This window comes from Cyphomyrmex costatus, unplaced genomic scaffold, assembly GCF_001594065.2.
Source record: "Cyphomyrmex costatus isolate MS0001 unplaced genomic scaffold, Ccosl1.0 scaffold192, whole genome shotgun sequence".
Classification (NCBI taxonomy): Eukaryota; Metazoa; Arthropoda; class Insecta; order Hymenoptera; family Formicidae; genus Cyphomyrmex; species Cyphomyrmex costatus.
In genome coordinates, this window is record NW_017275954.1 from 667797 (window position 1) to 687481 (window position 19685).

Genomic DNA, 19685 nt, shown 5'->3' on the forward strand with positions numbered 1-19685 from the left:
TTTGTAAATTGAATCAATTCTAATATTTAGACTGGGTTCTAAAAATTCTATCGTTTACGTTACATGCATATAGATTTTGAGTATGTGAGTTTTGGAATGCAACTTTAGTTTTCACTTCGTCAAGCTCATGAGAACTTCATTTGTTTTCGACGCAATATGTATATTTGTTGGCGTGTGGCCAAACGCCAACATATGGCAAGTACTAATGTACGTTTAAGAACGATTAATTCAATAATGTTGCCGTTTGGCAACGATACTCCACGTTAACTCAAATTAATCCACTTACGTTGTCGCATCTTATCCACATCTCAGTCATGCCTTCGGCACTGGGCACCTCCAGTCTGATCCCATAGCGACCTTGCGACAGATGCACATCCGGCGTGACCTCGCAGCCGCGCAAATTGATCACGTAGACTGGCGACTCTGAGCCGCCTGCCTCCTCCCTGCTTTTGTAGAGCCTGAGCTGGAGATCGCGGCACGTGAACCAATAACGCTTAAAAGCCTTCAACGTGAAACGTTTCGGCTTAAAGAAACGCAGTTCATCACAGAGCTCGGGCACCTGCGTGATATCACTGGGCCCGTTGCTGATGTTGCTGCCCTCCAGGGTCACTTGTAGATCCGTCAAGGCCGCGTCGATGTCGTCTTCAACGGGCGAAGTCGCTCCGTTGCTGTCGTATGTGGGTTGCGGCACGCTTGCCTGAAGATTCACTTGTACCTGTAACGGAGTATAGATAACATCGATTGTAGATTTTTTTTTCATTCTTTCCTCTCTATTCAACATTCATCGTGAGGACGGGGACAGTAGATATATAGATAAAAAATACAAAACATATTTTGTGGGTCGAGAAGAGATGATCGCATTCTTTCTCAATCGTGTTGTCGTGTGACGCCTATGGTGGACCGTACCGGCTGGCGAAGCAATCGGTTCAAGGACGCGGCTATTTGCATGATTATGCGTCGCGTGGGGTTTATCCCTCGCAATGGAGCGGCATAAATATATTAAGATGGGTGAGAACCGAACCAGCATGGTGAGTCGTATAGTTACAAAGAATGGAAGGAATATCAAAAACCAAGATATGAATGTATTTTAATGTCTCTATCCGCCTGCACAATACATTTGCGTTTGTCATATATTTATAAGTAAATCTCCATGTCGGTTCTTGTGGGACGGATTTGAAATTCAAATGGATTTTGTGACTTTGTAGATTTCAACAAAAAGAAATATTTGAGTATGAAACGCATTTCGTAACTTATTCAAAATCAAAGTCCTATTTAAGTTGTCTTATTCAAATAATTCTGCAAACGTTTAATGAATTGCCTATGTGTGTGTGTGTGTGTTCAACGAGTTTTATATATTTTATCATGTACGTTATAATAGAATTATTAATACACTATATATATATATATATATATATATAAAAGCATAATATAAATTATTGTATAATACAGTTACAAGGACTGTCATGGATATTATTATGTCAAACAGAGTACTTATGTTTTTAATTCTAGCTATCTATGCCATTTAGGCCTGATTGCAACGTGATTTTAAGCGAGACTTAAACCATCTCTATCTCTCTTTCGGCTTTAATACGAGATAGACAGAGTTCTAAGTCTCGCTTAAAATCAAATAATGTTGGTGCAACCGGGCCTTAATAGTTTATATTAAATAATTATTTTCTACAAACGTTTTAAAAAATTTAGTTACGATTGCTCATCATATAACGATTAGTCAATGTGTTATTTCTGTCAAGAATACAATCGTTTAGATACCTGAAGCGCCGCGAACATCAGCATCTCTTCCTCGGTACAGTCAATCTCCTCTGCGAGTAATTGCCACTTAGCTTGCTCGTAAATCATATTGATGCGCACTGCGTCGGTTTTTGGATTCAAATCGTAGAAGGAGTAGAATTTGAATTTCAGTCTAAGTGTGTCAAATTCGCGGATACCCTGTTCCATGATCGACAGGGAGGAATCCAGCCAGCTGACGTTCATTCTCGCCCTTTCGATCAGGCTCTTCGGCTTGATCAGCTTCACTCGCACGTCCGGTGAGATCGACGTCGGACTTTGCGCCAAGGATTCTGTTAGCCCGCCGTTTAATGCCTCGAGACTCATAGTGCTGTTATTGGCATTGAAGGAGCCAGTGCTGCCGAAGCCGGACGAATTGTTGTTCCTTTTCCATGTGCCGGTATGCTGAAAATTTGCAAGTATAAATTCGCAAAATACGCATTGACGCAATGCTGTAAAAATAATTACGATGGAACTGATAATTAGATATATCTACATTATTCAGAACTCATTTCTTGTGCAATATATCGTAATGGTAACGCTCCATAAAATTCCATCTTAACCCTTTCATTCCCAAATTATTTAATAGTTACAAAAAAAATATTTTTTTATTCTTATGCTCTACATGACAAATAACAATTCATACAAGAGTTAGAAACATTTAAGGATTTTTTGCGTATTATTTTTGTTGCAACGTGTATAATAATTTGTTACAAAGTTTATATATAATTTTATTATAGATAATATAAGATCTTTTTCTTACTTTTAGTCAATAAATATTTCATTTTAATTCTAAATATGAAGCCACATGTAAATGAAAGGATTAGGAAAGATCTCGCTTGTATGGTAAGTTTACCGAGACAGGAGAGCTGATCGGCGTGCTGTGATTTCTGTTGTTGGGCGTAACCGGCGCGCACATGAATGGGCTCGATTGATCTAAGCTTCCCGTAGATCCTCTGGGACTTTGGCTGGCCGGGATAAAGGTATTCGTATCGGCCGATACGTTCCAGTGTCCATTCTTTTGGTGCTCAATTTTTTTCTTTACTGGCAGATCTTTCAGATTGTATTTCAGGTGATTCGGTTCGAGCGGTTTGCAGAACGAGAGTTCCTCTGGATGTCTGATGCCTGCAACAGTAATCGTGGAAGATTTGCATGTTAATTAATCTCACACTATAGAGTCAAGATTATTAGATTGAGAAGAGAGATATAGAGACGCGTGTCTCCTTCGCTTCCGCACGAGGAGTCAAAGGCGAAGTAAAAACAGTCATGATATTCATTCCCTCTAGATATATTCTTACAAGGAAATGGAGTAATTGACAAAGATCGTGTGCAATACATTGGAGTTTATTTATGAATATGACACACTGATCTCATACCGTCGATCTAGTTAATAGAATCACCGACAGAAGTATAAAAATATGGTAGCTGCTGAGAGCTTGAGACAAGCTGAGTCGAGTAAACATCCAGTAGCCGCGTTGCTTCGGACAATGCTATAACATGATATTTCCCGCGAATGCGGAATTACTTTTTAGGTCATTAGTATAACGATAAGCTCGTATCTCTGACGGTACTTCCTTCTACTCGAGAGTCAGCTCTATCCTCGCGATGGAATTATCGCGTTAACCCACTTCCTTGATTAAAAAAGCGAGCTCGATGTTCATCGCGATGGCGAATCGACAGCCGTGACGGTTCATGCGACCTTCGCGTGACAAAAGCGAGCTTATCATTTTTATTTCGTTACCACGTACAATATTATAATTACCGCTGACACGCTTATCTATCTCGAAGTTACGACGTGCTTGGCACGATAGAACATGTTGCCATTTATTTATTCATAATATAATTTGTATGTAAATTTTTAATTAAATGAAAGGAAGAATCCTATTTTTTATCGAAATGAAAATATTTAATAATATTTTCATATGTAAATTTTTGCAAGCACACTTTTCAATTAAATTGTGCGCTAATTCGGTTTGTCGAACTTGAAACATAATTGCAAACTGAAACTAAAATATTAATATCTCAAGTTAAATTAATCATCACTTTATTAATTATATATATATTCATAAATTTTTAATATACGCTAAGAAACGCAACATAACAAAAGATCTCGTAATTTGAGAAGATTTCTTGCTCAATCGGCTCGTTACCAAAAAGACGAAATGACGTAAAGTCATTTAGATAATCATAGAAGCTCTAGTCAGACTGCTGTTGCAAAACAGATTACGTAAGACCATGTTGAATACCTATATATACATAGAGTATCTCTCGTGTTTTTACTCAAAATTAATTTTCTTCTTGAAGAAAAGACGCTGCAAAGTGTAAGACGAGAAAATGTTCTGGTCAAATGTATCTTGTACTACATTTTACAATATTAATCGCGATTGATATCTGTATTATACATTCTTTCTCTCGTAATTGTCGTTAACGAAGGCACGCTGGCTTGATTGACTTGCGCCGCATTCGTTTCTATCGCGCTTCTTAAACGGTGTCAATAGGTTCGCGACTCACCAAGTTCCTTGCACAAATTGATGACCGCGTTGAACGTCTTGACGGAAAAGTCGACGCGGCAGTCGAGGCATCGCATGTCCGGCAATTGTACCCTCAGAGTTTTGTGCATCGGCGTGAAATGCAGCAGCGCATCTGCCGCCACGCCATACTGATCCAAAGTGCTGCGTGTTCTGGTCAACCAGTGATTCCGTGCCGGCCACCAAAGTGCGTGGTCCGACCAATCCATAGCGATATCTATAACAAAAATGACGGAGAAGTTAAAGTAGAGGAAAGTCGAATGGGTGATTTACTTTTATAAAAAATTTCTTTTTTCAAGAAATACTTTAAAATTTGACTTTCTTTTCTCAAATTGATACTAGACAAATTATAAAAGTGTGCTGCTTCAATCTAAACTTCAAACTTTGAGGAAAATGTTATAGTAACTAAAAAACAATAAGTCTTAGGTAATGCTAAAAAAAATAAGGAGAAGCACAACAGCATCTTATACGCATTGAAGTTGTAGCGAGAAAAATAAACAAGTTGAGCGCGAATTGAGAAAGTACAGATATATTTGTAATAAATATGATAGAATAAAGTACAAAAAATATATAGTAATGTAAAATAATTTCATTAACAAAAAATATACTTAAAAAAAAAACAAAAAATATGTCATTATGGAGTAATAATAACTAATTTTATTATAGAAATGTTTAGCTACATAAAAAAAATATAATTGTCACAGCCTATAAAATGTATTAACTATAAATAGTAGTTATTCCACTATTTCATTATTATATATTTAATAACAATAGTTACATACAACTTAATTTAATACAATTAATTTAATAGTTACATACAACTATGCTGTTTTTAAATATTATGAATTATGTTTCTTTGAAACTTGTTTTGAAATCAATAACTCCTCTAATTCCTACTAATACAAAATTTCCCTGAAATTTGAAAACCTTTAGAATTTCATTATTGTTTTCGATCGCCACATTAATTCTACCATTTTAATAAACAATATTTAGCTTATTTTTTTATTCAACGTTTATATCGAAAAATTCGACCCACAGTGTAGTTTTGATGGTTCGCGTACAAGAGTAAAGTACATTAAAGCAATTAATTGACGGGATCATTTTGATCTCAAAATGTTTCTAGAATTATTTACTCTAAGAATGTTCACACTCCGAATTTTTTGCTCATCGTTTACGTCGAAAAATTCGACCCACAGTGTGGCTGTGCTGGATCGCGTACAAGAGTAAAGTACATTATAGCAATCAATTGCCGGGACCATTTTGGTCTCAAAATGTTTCTAGAATTATTTGCTCTAAGAATATCCAGAATCCGATATTTTACTCATCGTTTACGTCGAAAAATTCGACCCACAGTGTGGCTGTGCTGGGTCGCGTACAAGAGTAAAGTACATTAAAGCAATCAATTGCCGGGATCATTTTGGTCTCAAAATGTTTCTAGAATTATTTGCTCTAAAAATATCCAGAATCCGATATTTTGCTCATCGTTTACGTCGAAAAATTCGTCCCACAGTGTGGCTGTGCTGACTTAAGACTAAAGTTGGCACGTCCATCCATTTTTCAAAGAAAAATAGCAGCAAGTGAAAAATCAAGTACATATTCTTCAAGGGCTTTTTTTTGCTAATTTAAATTCTACTTCAAAAACACTAAAACCAAAATCCCCCTTATATTCCATCCGCCAGATTGACGAAAACAGATTTTAGAAGACTGAATCAAAACGCCATTTTGAACTTTCAAGTTTTAAATACGGATTCGTAACGAACGTCCCCAAAAACCACCTGTAACCAAATTTCAACAAAATCGAAGAATCTTAAAGATTTCCGTAACATTTCCGTCCGTCATATTGGATCGACTATTTCAAACTTTCAATTTTTGAGTAAAGATTCGTATCGAACGCCCCTTAAATCACCAATAAACCTAATTTCACCAAAATCGAACAATCTTTATGATTTCTATTAATTTTACGTCCGCCATATTGGATCAACCAGTTCAAATTTTCAATTTTTGAGTTCAGATTCGTTATTATCGGCCCCAAAAACCCCCGGATACGGAACCACATCAAAATCAGAGAATACCAATAGCCTCAACGAATAGAGGCTTCAAAAAAGCGTGACACGCCAATTTTAAGATAACTTTGAGTTCAGATTCGTAATTACCGACCACGAATACCCCCGAATACGAAATTACACCAAAATGGAAAAATCATTAAGTTTTCCGTTAATTTTACGTCCGCCATATTGGATCCACCAGTTCGATTTTCTAATTTTTGAGTTCAGATTCGTAATTATCAACCCCGAATACCCCCGTATACGAAACCACACCAAAATCGAAAAATCTTTAAAATTTCCATTAATTTTACATCCGCCATATTGGAACCACATCAAAATCAGAGAATACCAACAGCCTCAACGAATAGAGGCTTCAAAAAAGCGTGACACGCCAATTTTAAGATATGATGACTAGTTGCGGATACTTAAATTTCAGTGTTATCGCACTGTAGTTGACAGAACTATTTTGTTTTCTCTGAATGCGGAAAATCTATGTGAGTTTATATCTGTCTGTCAAGAATCTAGAGAGAACACGATGTTTATGTACGTCCATCCCAAGTAAATATACTTAAGGGTTCGGTGGCAGGTAAGGCCGGACGTGAAGACGAGAAGGGTGTCAAGTAAATCCAGGGGTTTTGTCCGTCAAAACCGCAGGGATCGCGCGACTGGAACAAGACATCCGTCGACGTTACGAAGCACGGACGTTTACGCTTCGCCGAAAAGTCAATTTTCACAGCTGTTCGTGCCGCGTCGCACATTTCCTATGGAGCTCCGTTTAACGACTTCGGGGTATCGAAGGTTAATGCGGGTTTCTAAGGGGGAAGTGCCGCTTAAAATCATTATTAAGCCGTAGACATGTGGGGCTGCAATTGCCAGGGGCTGTGCGCAGAGTTGATACACAAGACAGATCTCGAAATCGGATACGGATGAGCGGAAATGTACGCATATGAGAATGCAATTATGATATATAATAAATAATTAGAAAAAAAAGGTTAATTACAAAAATAAAAAATTGCTCTGTAATAAGAAATAAAGAGCCAATTGGAATCTGTGAATTTCCAAATGTGGATGAGTCGAAGATTTGCGAGATTCAAATAATATTTTTAAAAATTCACGTATATATATATATATGTAGCCAAGCGAAATACGTTTTTACTGCCGCTAGATTGGATTTACCGTGATCGCAGCTGCGATCTATAAATATTTCGCGGATTTTAGAGAAACCAACCGCTCGATCGTTAACTGTTTGTTTTCATTCGAATAGTCGGCCACTCCGCGGGTTCTCGGATTCGCCCACGCACAGAGAAGATAGAAAACGGATTTATCTCTTGTCTTCTATTTCCATCTGTGATTCTATATCTTCTCTTGTCCTGCATTTAACTGGTGACGACGCATGATAACGTATCGTCTACGCGACGATCGAGATCATTGCGAATCTCGGCTATTAACAGCGGGTCAGCAACAAGGTCTGGAAATCGTCACTGATACGATGTAGCTTGCATCCGGTTTAGCGAAAACGTACGATAAAGCCGCTATTTGCTGATATTGTGTGAGGAAATGGTTAAAGTGCAATGTGCAACATAGAATGGCACTCATGCTTTGTTACATTAACATTATGCAACATTAAAGATAACACAATTCGGGAGAGTAACTTGGACATGTGAAGTGACAGATTCTGATGTCTTTTTCTTAACAAGCTTTCCTCTCGCAATAATTTATTCATTTTATCATATTTAAATTAATTTTATTATAAAAATAATAAACTTAATTATTTCATCAATAGTTTAAATTTATATTATTTTATTAATAGGAAATAAATGTTGCTCAAGTATAAATTTTTATCGTTGTTATATCAAGCTGGATGTGAAAAAAACGTAGTGACGAATATATGAATGTTTAACTATACGTTAAAAAAATCATGGTATCAGCATTTCTAGAAGACTGAGGAGAAACAGTATCTCAATAATGTATTACAAAGATGCAAAAATAAAATTGAATACGTTGTATAAAAATTTATTCTCGAGCAATACTCATTTCTAGTTATTTATTTGGTTTGATGCACAAGAGGCATTGGTTTGCAGATGAAAGAGCACGGGAGCAAGTGGCGGGTCGATTCGTTCGATGCAAGAAAACGGCTGTCGCATAACAATAACTTCTCGATGTATACACATCGTGTACCGCTAGGAGCGGCATCGTGACACACAAACAGTCGGGAACTACGTTTCTTCCTGGTTGGACGGTCGCAACCCGCATTCCCATGCGCCGGAAATATGTCATCGAAACGATGTTGGAATAAAAAAAGAAACAGAGACGGCGAATCGAGATAACATCGAAAAGCGCAATTCATTAAGTTAAATGATATGTTTTATGATACGTACATACATATAATAAATAATTATATAAAGTGCTCGATGTTCTTTCAATTGTTGATTTCAAACAATATGTTACATCGAATGCGATTTATATTTCTGGATATTTGTAATTTAAACATTAATTTCTCTATTGGACTATTACGAGTTATTTTTCAATAAGGTTTCGATTAATCAAAAGTTTAATTGGTACAGTATACAAATCTACTATATAAATGTTAAATGGCTGTTTTAATCACTCTCTATTATATTTAGAAAGAATCTATTAAATAACTATTAATAGTTATATAACATATATAGTTCTATTAAATAAATATCAATTTTCTGACATCAGTGATTGACGAGATACGAATAGTTTTATGGCTCGCTGTGCTACTACCTTCGTTTTAATCGTCAAGAAACAACAAACTGAGAAAGTACGTGATTGATGAACCTGCGGCATCGTGGTCGACGTGAGCAACAAGTCGTATACGGGATGTCCTACCACTCTTGTCGTTCCTTTCACTCAGGGATTCTTCGACTAATTTGGAATTGATTTTTTCCTCGGTGAGTAACTGCTCGAGTACAATTTTTTTCGTTCCAAATGTTAGATTTCACTCCGAATCTTAGTAACTAAATTTGAAACATTGCAAAACTTATTAATTAACTGAAAGATACATCAATGTTTCAGCATTGAACAAAAAAATATTCTTTTAAACTATTCGACATTTTTCAAAATATTTTATTCTTTTCCATTGGCCATTATAAAAATGTTATATAGCTTCACCACATACACATAAACATCAAAAAAATGTATGATCCAATAAATAATCGTTAATCAATGTCAAACTTAATGTCCAACTTAATGAAATTAATTTATTAATATAATATATAACTGGATTCATTAATATAATTAAATACAATTTGGCATTCTAAACCATAGAAATAATTTGTAATAATAAAGAGTCACAAACTGTTCGATTTTGAAGTCTGATTATTAATAACAGATTAATAATATAAATTTAAAAAAACAGTTTATATAATTTATATTTTGTTAAGCTTTTGCCTCGTGCATTCACGTTGTTCGAAGTTAGTCTTAAAGAATAAACAATAGGCAAAGGGAAATGGAGACTATGAATCAGTCTATACGTGCAGCTACAAAGAGACATAAAATTAAGACATCGCCAAATGCGGATTAGGCCATTCGACTTGCGTCCGCGAATTGCTTTCGTAGCACGTCTCGGTAGCAACGACCGCGATATTTGCGCACGGCACCTATTTATACTCCCTCAAGAGGGACTCATACGCGACACCCCGCGGTCCAACACATGAAATCGGTCTCTGGTACGAAGCAGAGCACGTCTGTTCTCGTTACGTCGTCGAAGAGTTACAGGGTGAGTTCATCCGAGCGTGGTTTACAAGCCGAAGTATCCAGAAGCGGAAGAGTCGGTTGGTTTCCTGATACAAGAATCTCATTTTAGCATTCTTACTCTGTCTGGATCTGAAGAGTCTGATACAGGAGTTTTATCAAGAGAATTCAACAGTCTACATAGGAAGAACGATTTTGTTGAAGCATATCCATATAAAAATTTACCTAAATACAGCTCTGGAAACAATTTCATTTAACTGTCAAAATAATTGTGTATAAGACATTCAAGCATGCGCAACACTGCAAAAAGTTTTAACATTCTAGCAATCAGCTTGAGCTCCTGTACATAAATATTTTTATAGTAGAATAAATTGTTTTCAAATTATATCTGTAGTTAAGATACTTTGATAAAACCATTCTTTCCATGTACGATTAGCTTCGTTGATCTTGGAAACGTGCACTGAGAAAAATTTCTGGTTGAAAATGCAGGAATCAGAAGATTCTGACCATCAATCAACATCTAGTCGAAATAACCCGAGGTCTAATTATAATGACCGAAACTCTGATTTATATGACCAGAATCTTCTGGTTCGTCCAATTTCAATTAGAAATTTTTCTCAATGTAATGATTCCTGGAATAAAACAGAGCATATATTCAATCTCTTTAAACACACGTAATAATTCTGTGAAACAAGTAGGAAAATAAGGTAGAAAGTGTGAAATGGGCTGTACGAAAATACGACGAAACGTTTACGGTTTTCTGGTTAACACATGGCAGCGGAAATCTCGAAAACTGCCTCCAATCCTCATAGTGGTATTGCAAAGTTGCGTGAATGAACATCCGCTGTAAACGACGAGAGGCTTACGGGGCACGTGCGGTCTGTGTAAACTCAGAAGGAGCGTTTACAAACGCTGTTCGGAGTAAGGAGGGTGAACTTTAATAAGGGAACAAAGCGGGGCGCGCACGTGGCAATGTACCAACATCCCCTTTTCCCCTCACGAACGTTGGCACGGAAGTTGGGGAATATAAAATTATGACGCGATAACGAGGCACTCGTAATCCGTGTATTATGCAGCAAGAACCGGACCCTCTTTCTCTCTCTTCCCTTACGCGAATTCCAGCGCGGAAAGCAAGGAGCTTCCTCCCGTTCCCCCGACTCTCTTCATATTTCGCGTGAAGAAACGCGAGATATTCAATACTGGAAAAGGGGACTGCAAGGACACGTGCTACCGAGCTTGTTGAGGTCGAGAGAGAAGAGGGCAAGACTACCTCAGGGATAAATCGAGGAAACACTGCTGAGATTTAAAACAGTACGTAATTTCGACGCGGCGCTACGAAAAAAAGTACGCAAATAAATATTTTGCACAAACAAAGTTTGAACTCTATTATGTGAAATGTGCATTAAGATTTTGGTAGAACAATTTAAAAATTATGATGCTCAATATGACAATATCATATAAGCTCAAGTTTTGTCATATTATCAAATAGACGTAAAACAGCTCAAAAAGTAATTTTGTTTGAAAATATATATTTGTAAATGATATGTAAGTGTGTGTGTAAAATATCTCGATTAATATAAATAAGATTAAGAAACAAAATTGAATAAAAGTAATTTGTATTCGTTACTTAAGTTATTATTTAAATGATATGCTTTATCGAAATACTAGATATCAATAAACGGTATGTGTAATATTTAATCACAGATATCTCATCTTTTTTTATCGCGAAAATGCTACATGTGATTTCTAAATGTGCAGAAGAATTATATGTATATGTAGACAACATTTTAAATATTTCATAAATATATGATAACTGAGATACTATAATAAACATAAATATATAGCAATTATGAGAATTAGAGATGTACAAATTAATGATATATAATATTATTGTTTAACATATAATATCATAAAACATACACATATATTTCGGATAACACGACGGTCTCTAACATTTACGGCATAATATAATTCTCTGACAATCGTTTCGCCATATGGTCGAACACCGTCCTTAACCGCGCGCTTGTTCAAAAGAAAAGACGGAGATGTAGATCCGAGTCTGAGTCGCACCCAAACGAAGGCGTCGCGTCGTCCAAGTATCCCTCGCTACTCGTGTTTCTCGTCCCTCTTCACTTCAAAGTCCAAAGCGTGCTTCAACATTATCGAGCCACCCTCTTACGGTGTACAAAGGCGTACTTATACAGTAGTAGTAGTCGGAGTATCATATGAAGACTAGAATATGGCTTCAGTCCCTTTGGCTGTTCGCCCGATTAACCGCGTCGCTTTCTCTTTGCAATTTTATAAATGCCGAGACTCCAAGTAGCTACGAAATCAAAGCTACAGAATGATGGAATCTTAAAATCAGGGAAAAGTGAAGCACATATACATATAGTATCTATGCTCCATAAATAAAATATTTCCATAACTTTCTTATTTATACCGTTAATGAATCATATACTCATATACTATAGATAAATAAATCAGATGGAAACTTGTTGCGATCGAAATCTCCTACTTTTTAACTCATTTGTAAGATCTATAAGTTCATCATGAATTCCACGAATTAAACTGGGAAAAGCAGTTGAGGCCTCAGGGGTTACCCAGTCGACGAAAGATATGCAAATTGGCGAACCTGTTGCGTTAACTTCTATTTAAACCAAATCCCCCTTGTATCGCGTTGTAGCATAATCGGATTTTCATGGTACGAACGATTGGATCGCCGAGGGAAGGGGGAGTGCAATGATTGATGTCGTGATTACATTGCTAGTGACGTAACAGTAGAAATGTGTAACTTTAAAAAACTGCGATACTTACCTCTTATATAAGTACAACATATGTGTATATTAATACTTCATCAAATGTTTTATAAAATGATATAAGAAAAAACTATACATTTTTTATATAAATTATATAATTTATATATATTATATATATATGTACATAAATCCTATATTGTACTAGATAAATAAATGCTGCTACATATTTAAAAGAAATACAAAATTTTTTCTTTTAATATGAAAAATAAAAAATAATCATATTTTCGTTAAAAATATTAGTTAAAGAAAAAATTTGTTACAATTCATTACGTTATCACTCAAATTAGATGTTTGGTCCTGCAAATTAGCTTCAATTTTAACAATTATTTTATGCACTGTGTGCTACGATGTGTGATACTAATTTTCTTCGTGTTTTGATTCACGAACGCTCAGCATTTTACTCATATAATTGACAAGAATGTTATTTTTTTACTATCTTTTGACTTTATTGACTAGAAACATAAATTGAAGAATGCGAACTAATTTATCACACACATTAAGATGTCTACTGAATTTCATAATTATTTTAACTCAGACTTTAATGATTCTTATTAATTTTTGTAACATCGAAAATGACCCGATCGAAGTCGAAACGTATGTTTGTGTAATTTTTATATTATGATTATTTGAATTAAAACCGTTTTTACATTACTGGCTCTTTGCCCTTATTATATCCATATTGTCATAGACAAAATTCTGTCATGATAAAACATGATAAATCGAGATTACGTCAGCGCAGAAGAAAAACTAGAATAGCAAAACATTTGCTTTCATATGCTTTTAATTCCTCTAAACTCTAAAATAAGCGCTTAGTCACAATCAGACGCAACGCTTTCATTTAATACGTTTGTAACATCGCGATGCGAAGCTGTCTATGTACCACTCGTAATTTGATACTGTGTGAGATAGCAGATCAACCGCAAAACGATCCGTTATTTCGTGCAGAAGCGTTAAAAAAGCATCTAATCATTATACATAGCTATATTCCTAAGAAAATTTTTTCATTTAGTCAGTCAGATAAAATTTCGTATCATTCATTCGCATTATCTTCATTCGTTATTATTTTATTATTCTTTATTTAGAATGCGAGGACAAGCTTTGGTACGTTTAACAAACGACCACAAGGTTGGAGCAATCAGCAGCAGGATAATTCCCAACGACATAAACTAGCATGTTTACGTCCAAGAATTGAAAACGGAATTTCTTTTTTTACTTTCTTGAGAAATATTATTATGCTTCTCTCTAGCAGCCACATTAACGCTAAGTAACACGCTACATAGTAATTTTATGAGAAAAAGTGCTGCAAATTGACGCAGTGGATGGTTAGTTAAATATAATTGTGTATAATGTAGGATATACATGTAATATAATCGGTACTATATGTTAATTGAAGTAAAATGATACGCATAGAGTAAATTTTTTTCGAGTTATTCAATAATAGCGGGATAAAATAAAATATCACAAAAAATTCATACATTTATTCCATTTATGCGATATTGAGTATTAAAAGTAGTCAGATATTATTAGACACTTTGAATCATCTTTGAAAGTTTTGAAAAAAGCTTAATAATTTTAATTAATCATAAGCATATCAAATATAATTAATTTTTAGTTAAATTAATTCATTTTTTAACAGAACAGCACATTGACAGACGATTAAAAAAAAATGATTTTTCTCATTTATAAAAAATTAGAAACTGTGAACTTCAAGTTCTTTTCAAGATTTTAATTATAACAAAATGAGTTCATCTTTTCATTATTATTTTCACTATGCTAATTTAGCATTAATGATTCATTAATGATAAAGTAATATTAATAAAATAATACAGTTAGCATCTTTTAATTCATTATGGTATTATTCGAACGAATTCTGCTACTTGTATTTTAAAAGTCTTATAGTATTACAAATGTGTATTAACTGCAGAACTTTATAAGACTGCATGCAATGAAATGTCACGTGGTATCGATTGATCGCTCCGACGCGTGCAACAGGTGTTCGTTTAATGCAGCTTGCATCATCGTACATTGAAATTACCATTCGATGAAATATCTATGTGAGAACAGAACAATCCGTTAATGATAGTACTATTGAGAAAATAGCTCTATTAAAAAAAAAATACGTAGAAAATACAATGAATTTTTTTCATATAAAATTCTTTAGATCCAGATATTATTATTACTTTGACGTGCATGATTTATTTTTCGTGATACAAATTGTATACATCGCAAGAAAGATTAAAAATAGTTTTCTTGTAAATTTTTAGCGAAGAAAGTTAAAAACGTGAGAAAAAGGATTTGTTTTATATTCTTGATTTATCTCTCGATCTACTTAGAAGCCGCTACATCGGATATAAAGGAATACTATTAAGGCGTTCGAAAGTAAGGTTTTAAACGCACGTAGGAGTGCAAAGCGAATCCTTTCCTTTCTTGGTATGCTCTGGAGGTAGATATCTCCGTCATCGAGAGATCTTACGCACGTAACAGGTACCTGATTAAAAATGTTTCCCACGTTTTACGCTCCCCATCGTCAAGTTTGAGATAACAAGTAAGAAATAACGGACACGTTTGAATTTACCGGAAAGCACGAAAGTCTGATAAATGAATATTCGCCACGGCCTTTTCTTCCATTTTCACTTATTCACTACAACGTTTTTCAAATCTAATGCAACAGTGGTTTCCCAAAATAGATTGATATCTCTTTTGTTAAGCACTACGAAAGAATCGGTACTACAACGTGTAGCGATTATATAATGTCTGTTTTAGAATAAAAATGACAAAAAGGAGAAAACGATTGACGCGTGTCGCGACGATGACGCTACCTGTATGGACTTCCTTCGTGTGAATGAATATGTATGTTGAATTTAATTAACAAGTCAAGGCCGTAGCAACTGTTTCCATTACAAACGCGCCGTCGTCGTCGTCGTCATCGTCATCGCCGTTGCAGAATCTGATGCTGTTCACGTTTTCTAGAGAATGTTGATGTTTGATTAACGTGATCAGCGTTTTTGTTAATATTTAGCTGAAGAAATTATAAAGTAATATAATAAAAAAGAAATGAAAACAGTAAGCTATTCGTTGATAAGTACTGTGTTTATTAAATTCTTTTTGCAAGGAATTTATTTCTAGCATTCGCATTTATTTAACAACATTAAACTCTCTTTCCCTCTTTTACTCTCAGCAAAGGAGAGGAGACTGGAAAGCGAGCGTGGGTCTGCAGAACGCGGAAGAATATTTTCTAGTTGTTACTATCTAATCGGCATCTGCGCAAAGAGATTAAGATATGTACAGTAACGCCTGTCTTTCATTTGATATCTAATCGCTAGACGGAGTTCATGTGAGTTTGTTATTTAAAGTAGGCACGATCGCCGTTAGCAATCGCGAAAACATACTTGCAGATACATTTTATAATATAATCCTTAATGTTTCAATACAAGACAATATTGCAATAATACAGTAAGTGAACTGACTAAATGTCTTAATGTACTTAATATAATGTCTAAACGTCTTAATGTAAATGTAAGCATTTTATTTAACAAGCACATTTTAGTCAATTGGTTTGCGTATTTATAGCATCGCTTTAACTCGACACTTTAAGTTAGAAACAGTAGAAGTATTAAGGTAAATGTACCGGTTATTGGACAGTTAAGGAATTGTGCACGACGAAATCATTTATTTAAACTTTAGAAACATTAAAATTTTAGTTTATTACACATGCTTAGTAAGAATGGATGTTTTCTGAAACTAAATCCATTATCAAATATGTTATTTGCGTTTATTATAAATTGTATTTAGTCATAAATATAATATGATTCGTGGCGTCGAGTGGTTCACCGCTCTGTGCGATTGACTCGCGATTTGTAGACCCGAGTTCAATCCCACGTGCGCCCAAACGCGATTTTTTGCGTTTAATGAGCCAAAAAATGGCTCCATCTGGTGATCAAAAGATCTATGATCATCAACGCCGTTCGGATTCGGCGTTAAACTGTAGGTCCTATACATCAGTATACATCAGTAGTATACATATCAGTAGATATTTGTCTCTAATATCTGACTGAGGTAGGATTCTGTGGATCAATCACCCACAAATCCGAAAAACAATTTGATTCGAGAAACGAATATAGGCGTCGGACAAAAGAGGTCTATAGACGTCCTATGCTCTACATAAGGAGATAAAAGGAGTCGTTAATAATATGATTCAAATGTCCTAATTATTGGACAAAAAATGTGACGTGTCTCTGTGTCCACAAAAGTATGACACAATTATTGGACAAATAATAAGCAATTTTCTTATTATAGAAGAGAATCGTATTTTACTTACTTATCAATCAAGATTGTTCGAAAAAGTTTATCGAAATTGTAATTAGTGAAGTTTTATATAAAGTTTTATATGTAATATATACAAAATATGTTTGTAGACAGGTATACGCTAAGGAATGTCCAATAATTGATACACGCATATGTGCTAATAAATGGACGATTTTTTTTTACAAAAGTATCATTTTTAATATGAATAAATTATATAATACTTAATTTCTAAATAATATGAAAAATTGCTGAAAAATTTATTTAGAGTAACACATATCATCAAAAGCTTATTATTTAAAATTGTCACAATTTGTCCAACAATTGGGTCGTGTCCACGAACTGGTACATTTACCTTAATAGTTTCTTTCTATTTTTCAATAACGTAACATCAACGTTACATTTAATACTCGATGTCCATTATGTACATATGTGTTACATTATATTATTAAATGTTAAATTATAACAGTGATGTTATGTTACTGTTGATGTTTACTGAGTTACGACTTGCAACTGAGAAAAAAGTTGTTCATTTAACTAGATTAATTTAGTTTGTCTATTTCTTTCCATAAAAAATGTATGTATGTAATCAAACATATTTGACATAAATACATACATTCTCCAACAAAAAAGAATTAAGTTAATTTAGTCAAGTGAACAATTTTTTACAGCATCTACATTATTGTTTCTATCTTACTAGCTTTAGAAACCAAATGTATAACCGAAGATGAATAGATGAATAGACCCTGTAAACGAATAAACGTAGTATTTTTTCACGATATCTTTATCAAATGAGCAAAATTAAATTAATAATAATGTTTCATTCATGAAGCAGAAAGGCGGAACTCGCATTTTTAATAATTTTCAATCGCGCATTAGGAAAGACTGTGCAGGAATTTCTGAAGCGTGGGAGGCTACCAGTAGTATGTCGACGATGTGAAATCAGGTCAGGAACACTCCTTACGTTCAATATTCGGTATCTATAAAATGATATGACGGTTTCGCATGAGATGCTTAGGAGGAAGCAGATAAAAACATCTATAGGCGTGTATTGAACAGTTTTGCAAAAGATTGCCACTAAAAGTTTTATGTCAAATGGCAGGCATGATGTAACCAGGTGTAGCAAACACCGTGGACATCAAGCGTTGAAAACACACAGCGAATAGGAAGATACCGAAAGTGAGTTATAGTGGTGACTGTAGATAACGATGCAGGGACGTATCGATCTTGTCGACGAAAACGTAGGCCGATATACGCGGGTGTGTCTAACGAATTAGACCAATTGGACGTAGTTATTGCAGAAAGAAATCAAGTTTAGAACGCAATCTTTCAAATGCAATTGTTTAAGGAGAGCATAAAAATAATATCCAGCGATATGATATTAAATTAAGAATAAAATAGTTTATTCTATATATATATATAACAATTATAATATAGTTATTAAACTTAACAATTGTAACTATTTTGCATCTTGACAATTTATTTCTAATAATTGGATTTGTTGTGAGTCTAGTATTCTTCGTATTTTTAATAGAGAAATAAAAGAAATCCAAAAATTTTTTTAATTAAAATCTAAAATTCCGTTAAATTAATTACTAGGTTTCTCTTCCTAAATAATTATATTTTTTCAATTCGCGTCAGAGCCTCGACTTATCGAATGATCCGGATTAATACAATACTTATTGGCATTAATCGCTTCTAATTAAACTTTAATTCAAGAACGTGCTCGTTAACAGACTCGATTATGTTCCTTTTCTCGAAATGATCTCTCTGAGATGTAAGAGTAACTTTAGAAACTATTCAAAGAAAAGACTCAGAACTTTCTATCAATTATATCAAAATTCTAGGGGTGCTAATATCATAGAAATTTTATTATAATGATCTATTCGAAGGCAAACAATAGAAAATAAAATGGAAATTGAACAAGAAACAACATTTACATTTAGATGTGTGGATAATAATTACACGCATTTCCAATCATAGATGCAGGTTCGAAGTGACGTTCATGTGTGTATCGCACCCACGCGCGCTATCACACGAGATGAAAGATTGCAGGAAGTGCTTTTGCATAATCCTACGTATATTATAGTGACGTGCCTATATTTGTGCTGACCGTAGCAGTCCTTAGAAGTCCGCCTCCATAGTGAATGGAAAATTGCCATATGTAAAAAATGTATTCCATGTGTGAGCATATGGTATATATATATATATATATAAGACAAGAAGGAAAGAAAGTTGAAGAACTTTGCAAAGATCAGCACAGTAGTCTAAAAACCTCTAAAAAGTTTCAGGAAGTTTTAAAAAATGGTTACAACACAAAATAAGTTAGGTACGACGTCGTACATGTCTTTTTTATTAACAAAGTCATGTGATATTAGAAAGAATAAAAATTTTCCTAAAATTTATCTAAACATATTTTAGTATTTAATATTATTTTTTAGTATTCAATATTAAATAACAATATTATTAACATGGTTTATAAGAAAAAAATT

The 19685-nt window shown here is 34.4% G+C and overlaps 1 protein-coding gene across 1 annotated transcript in view; it reads right to left on the reverse strand.

The window, feature by feature from the left end:
• The window catches only part of LOC108772516 (unc-112-related protein), a 51491-nt gene that overhangs the window by 2217 nt on the left and 29589 nt on the right, over positions 1-19685 (reverse strand). Inside the window, exons 2-5 of the mRNA XM_018538051.1 lie at positions 4297-4530; positions 2642-2910; positions 1771-2190; positions 287-715 (exon numbers count right to left, since the gene is read on the reverse strand). Coding sequence (XP_018393553.1) covers positions 287-715; positions 1771-2190; positions 2642-2910; positions 4297-4530 — 1352 coding nt within the window. The remainder of the gene's footprint in view (positions 1-286; positions 716-1770; positions 2191-2641; positions 2911-4296; positions 4531-19685) is intronic.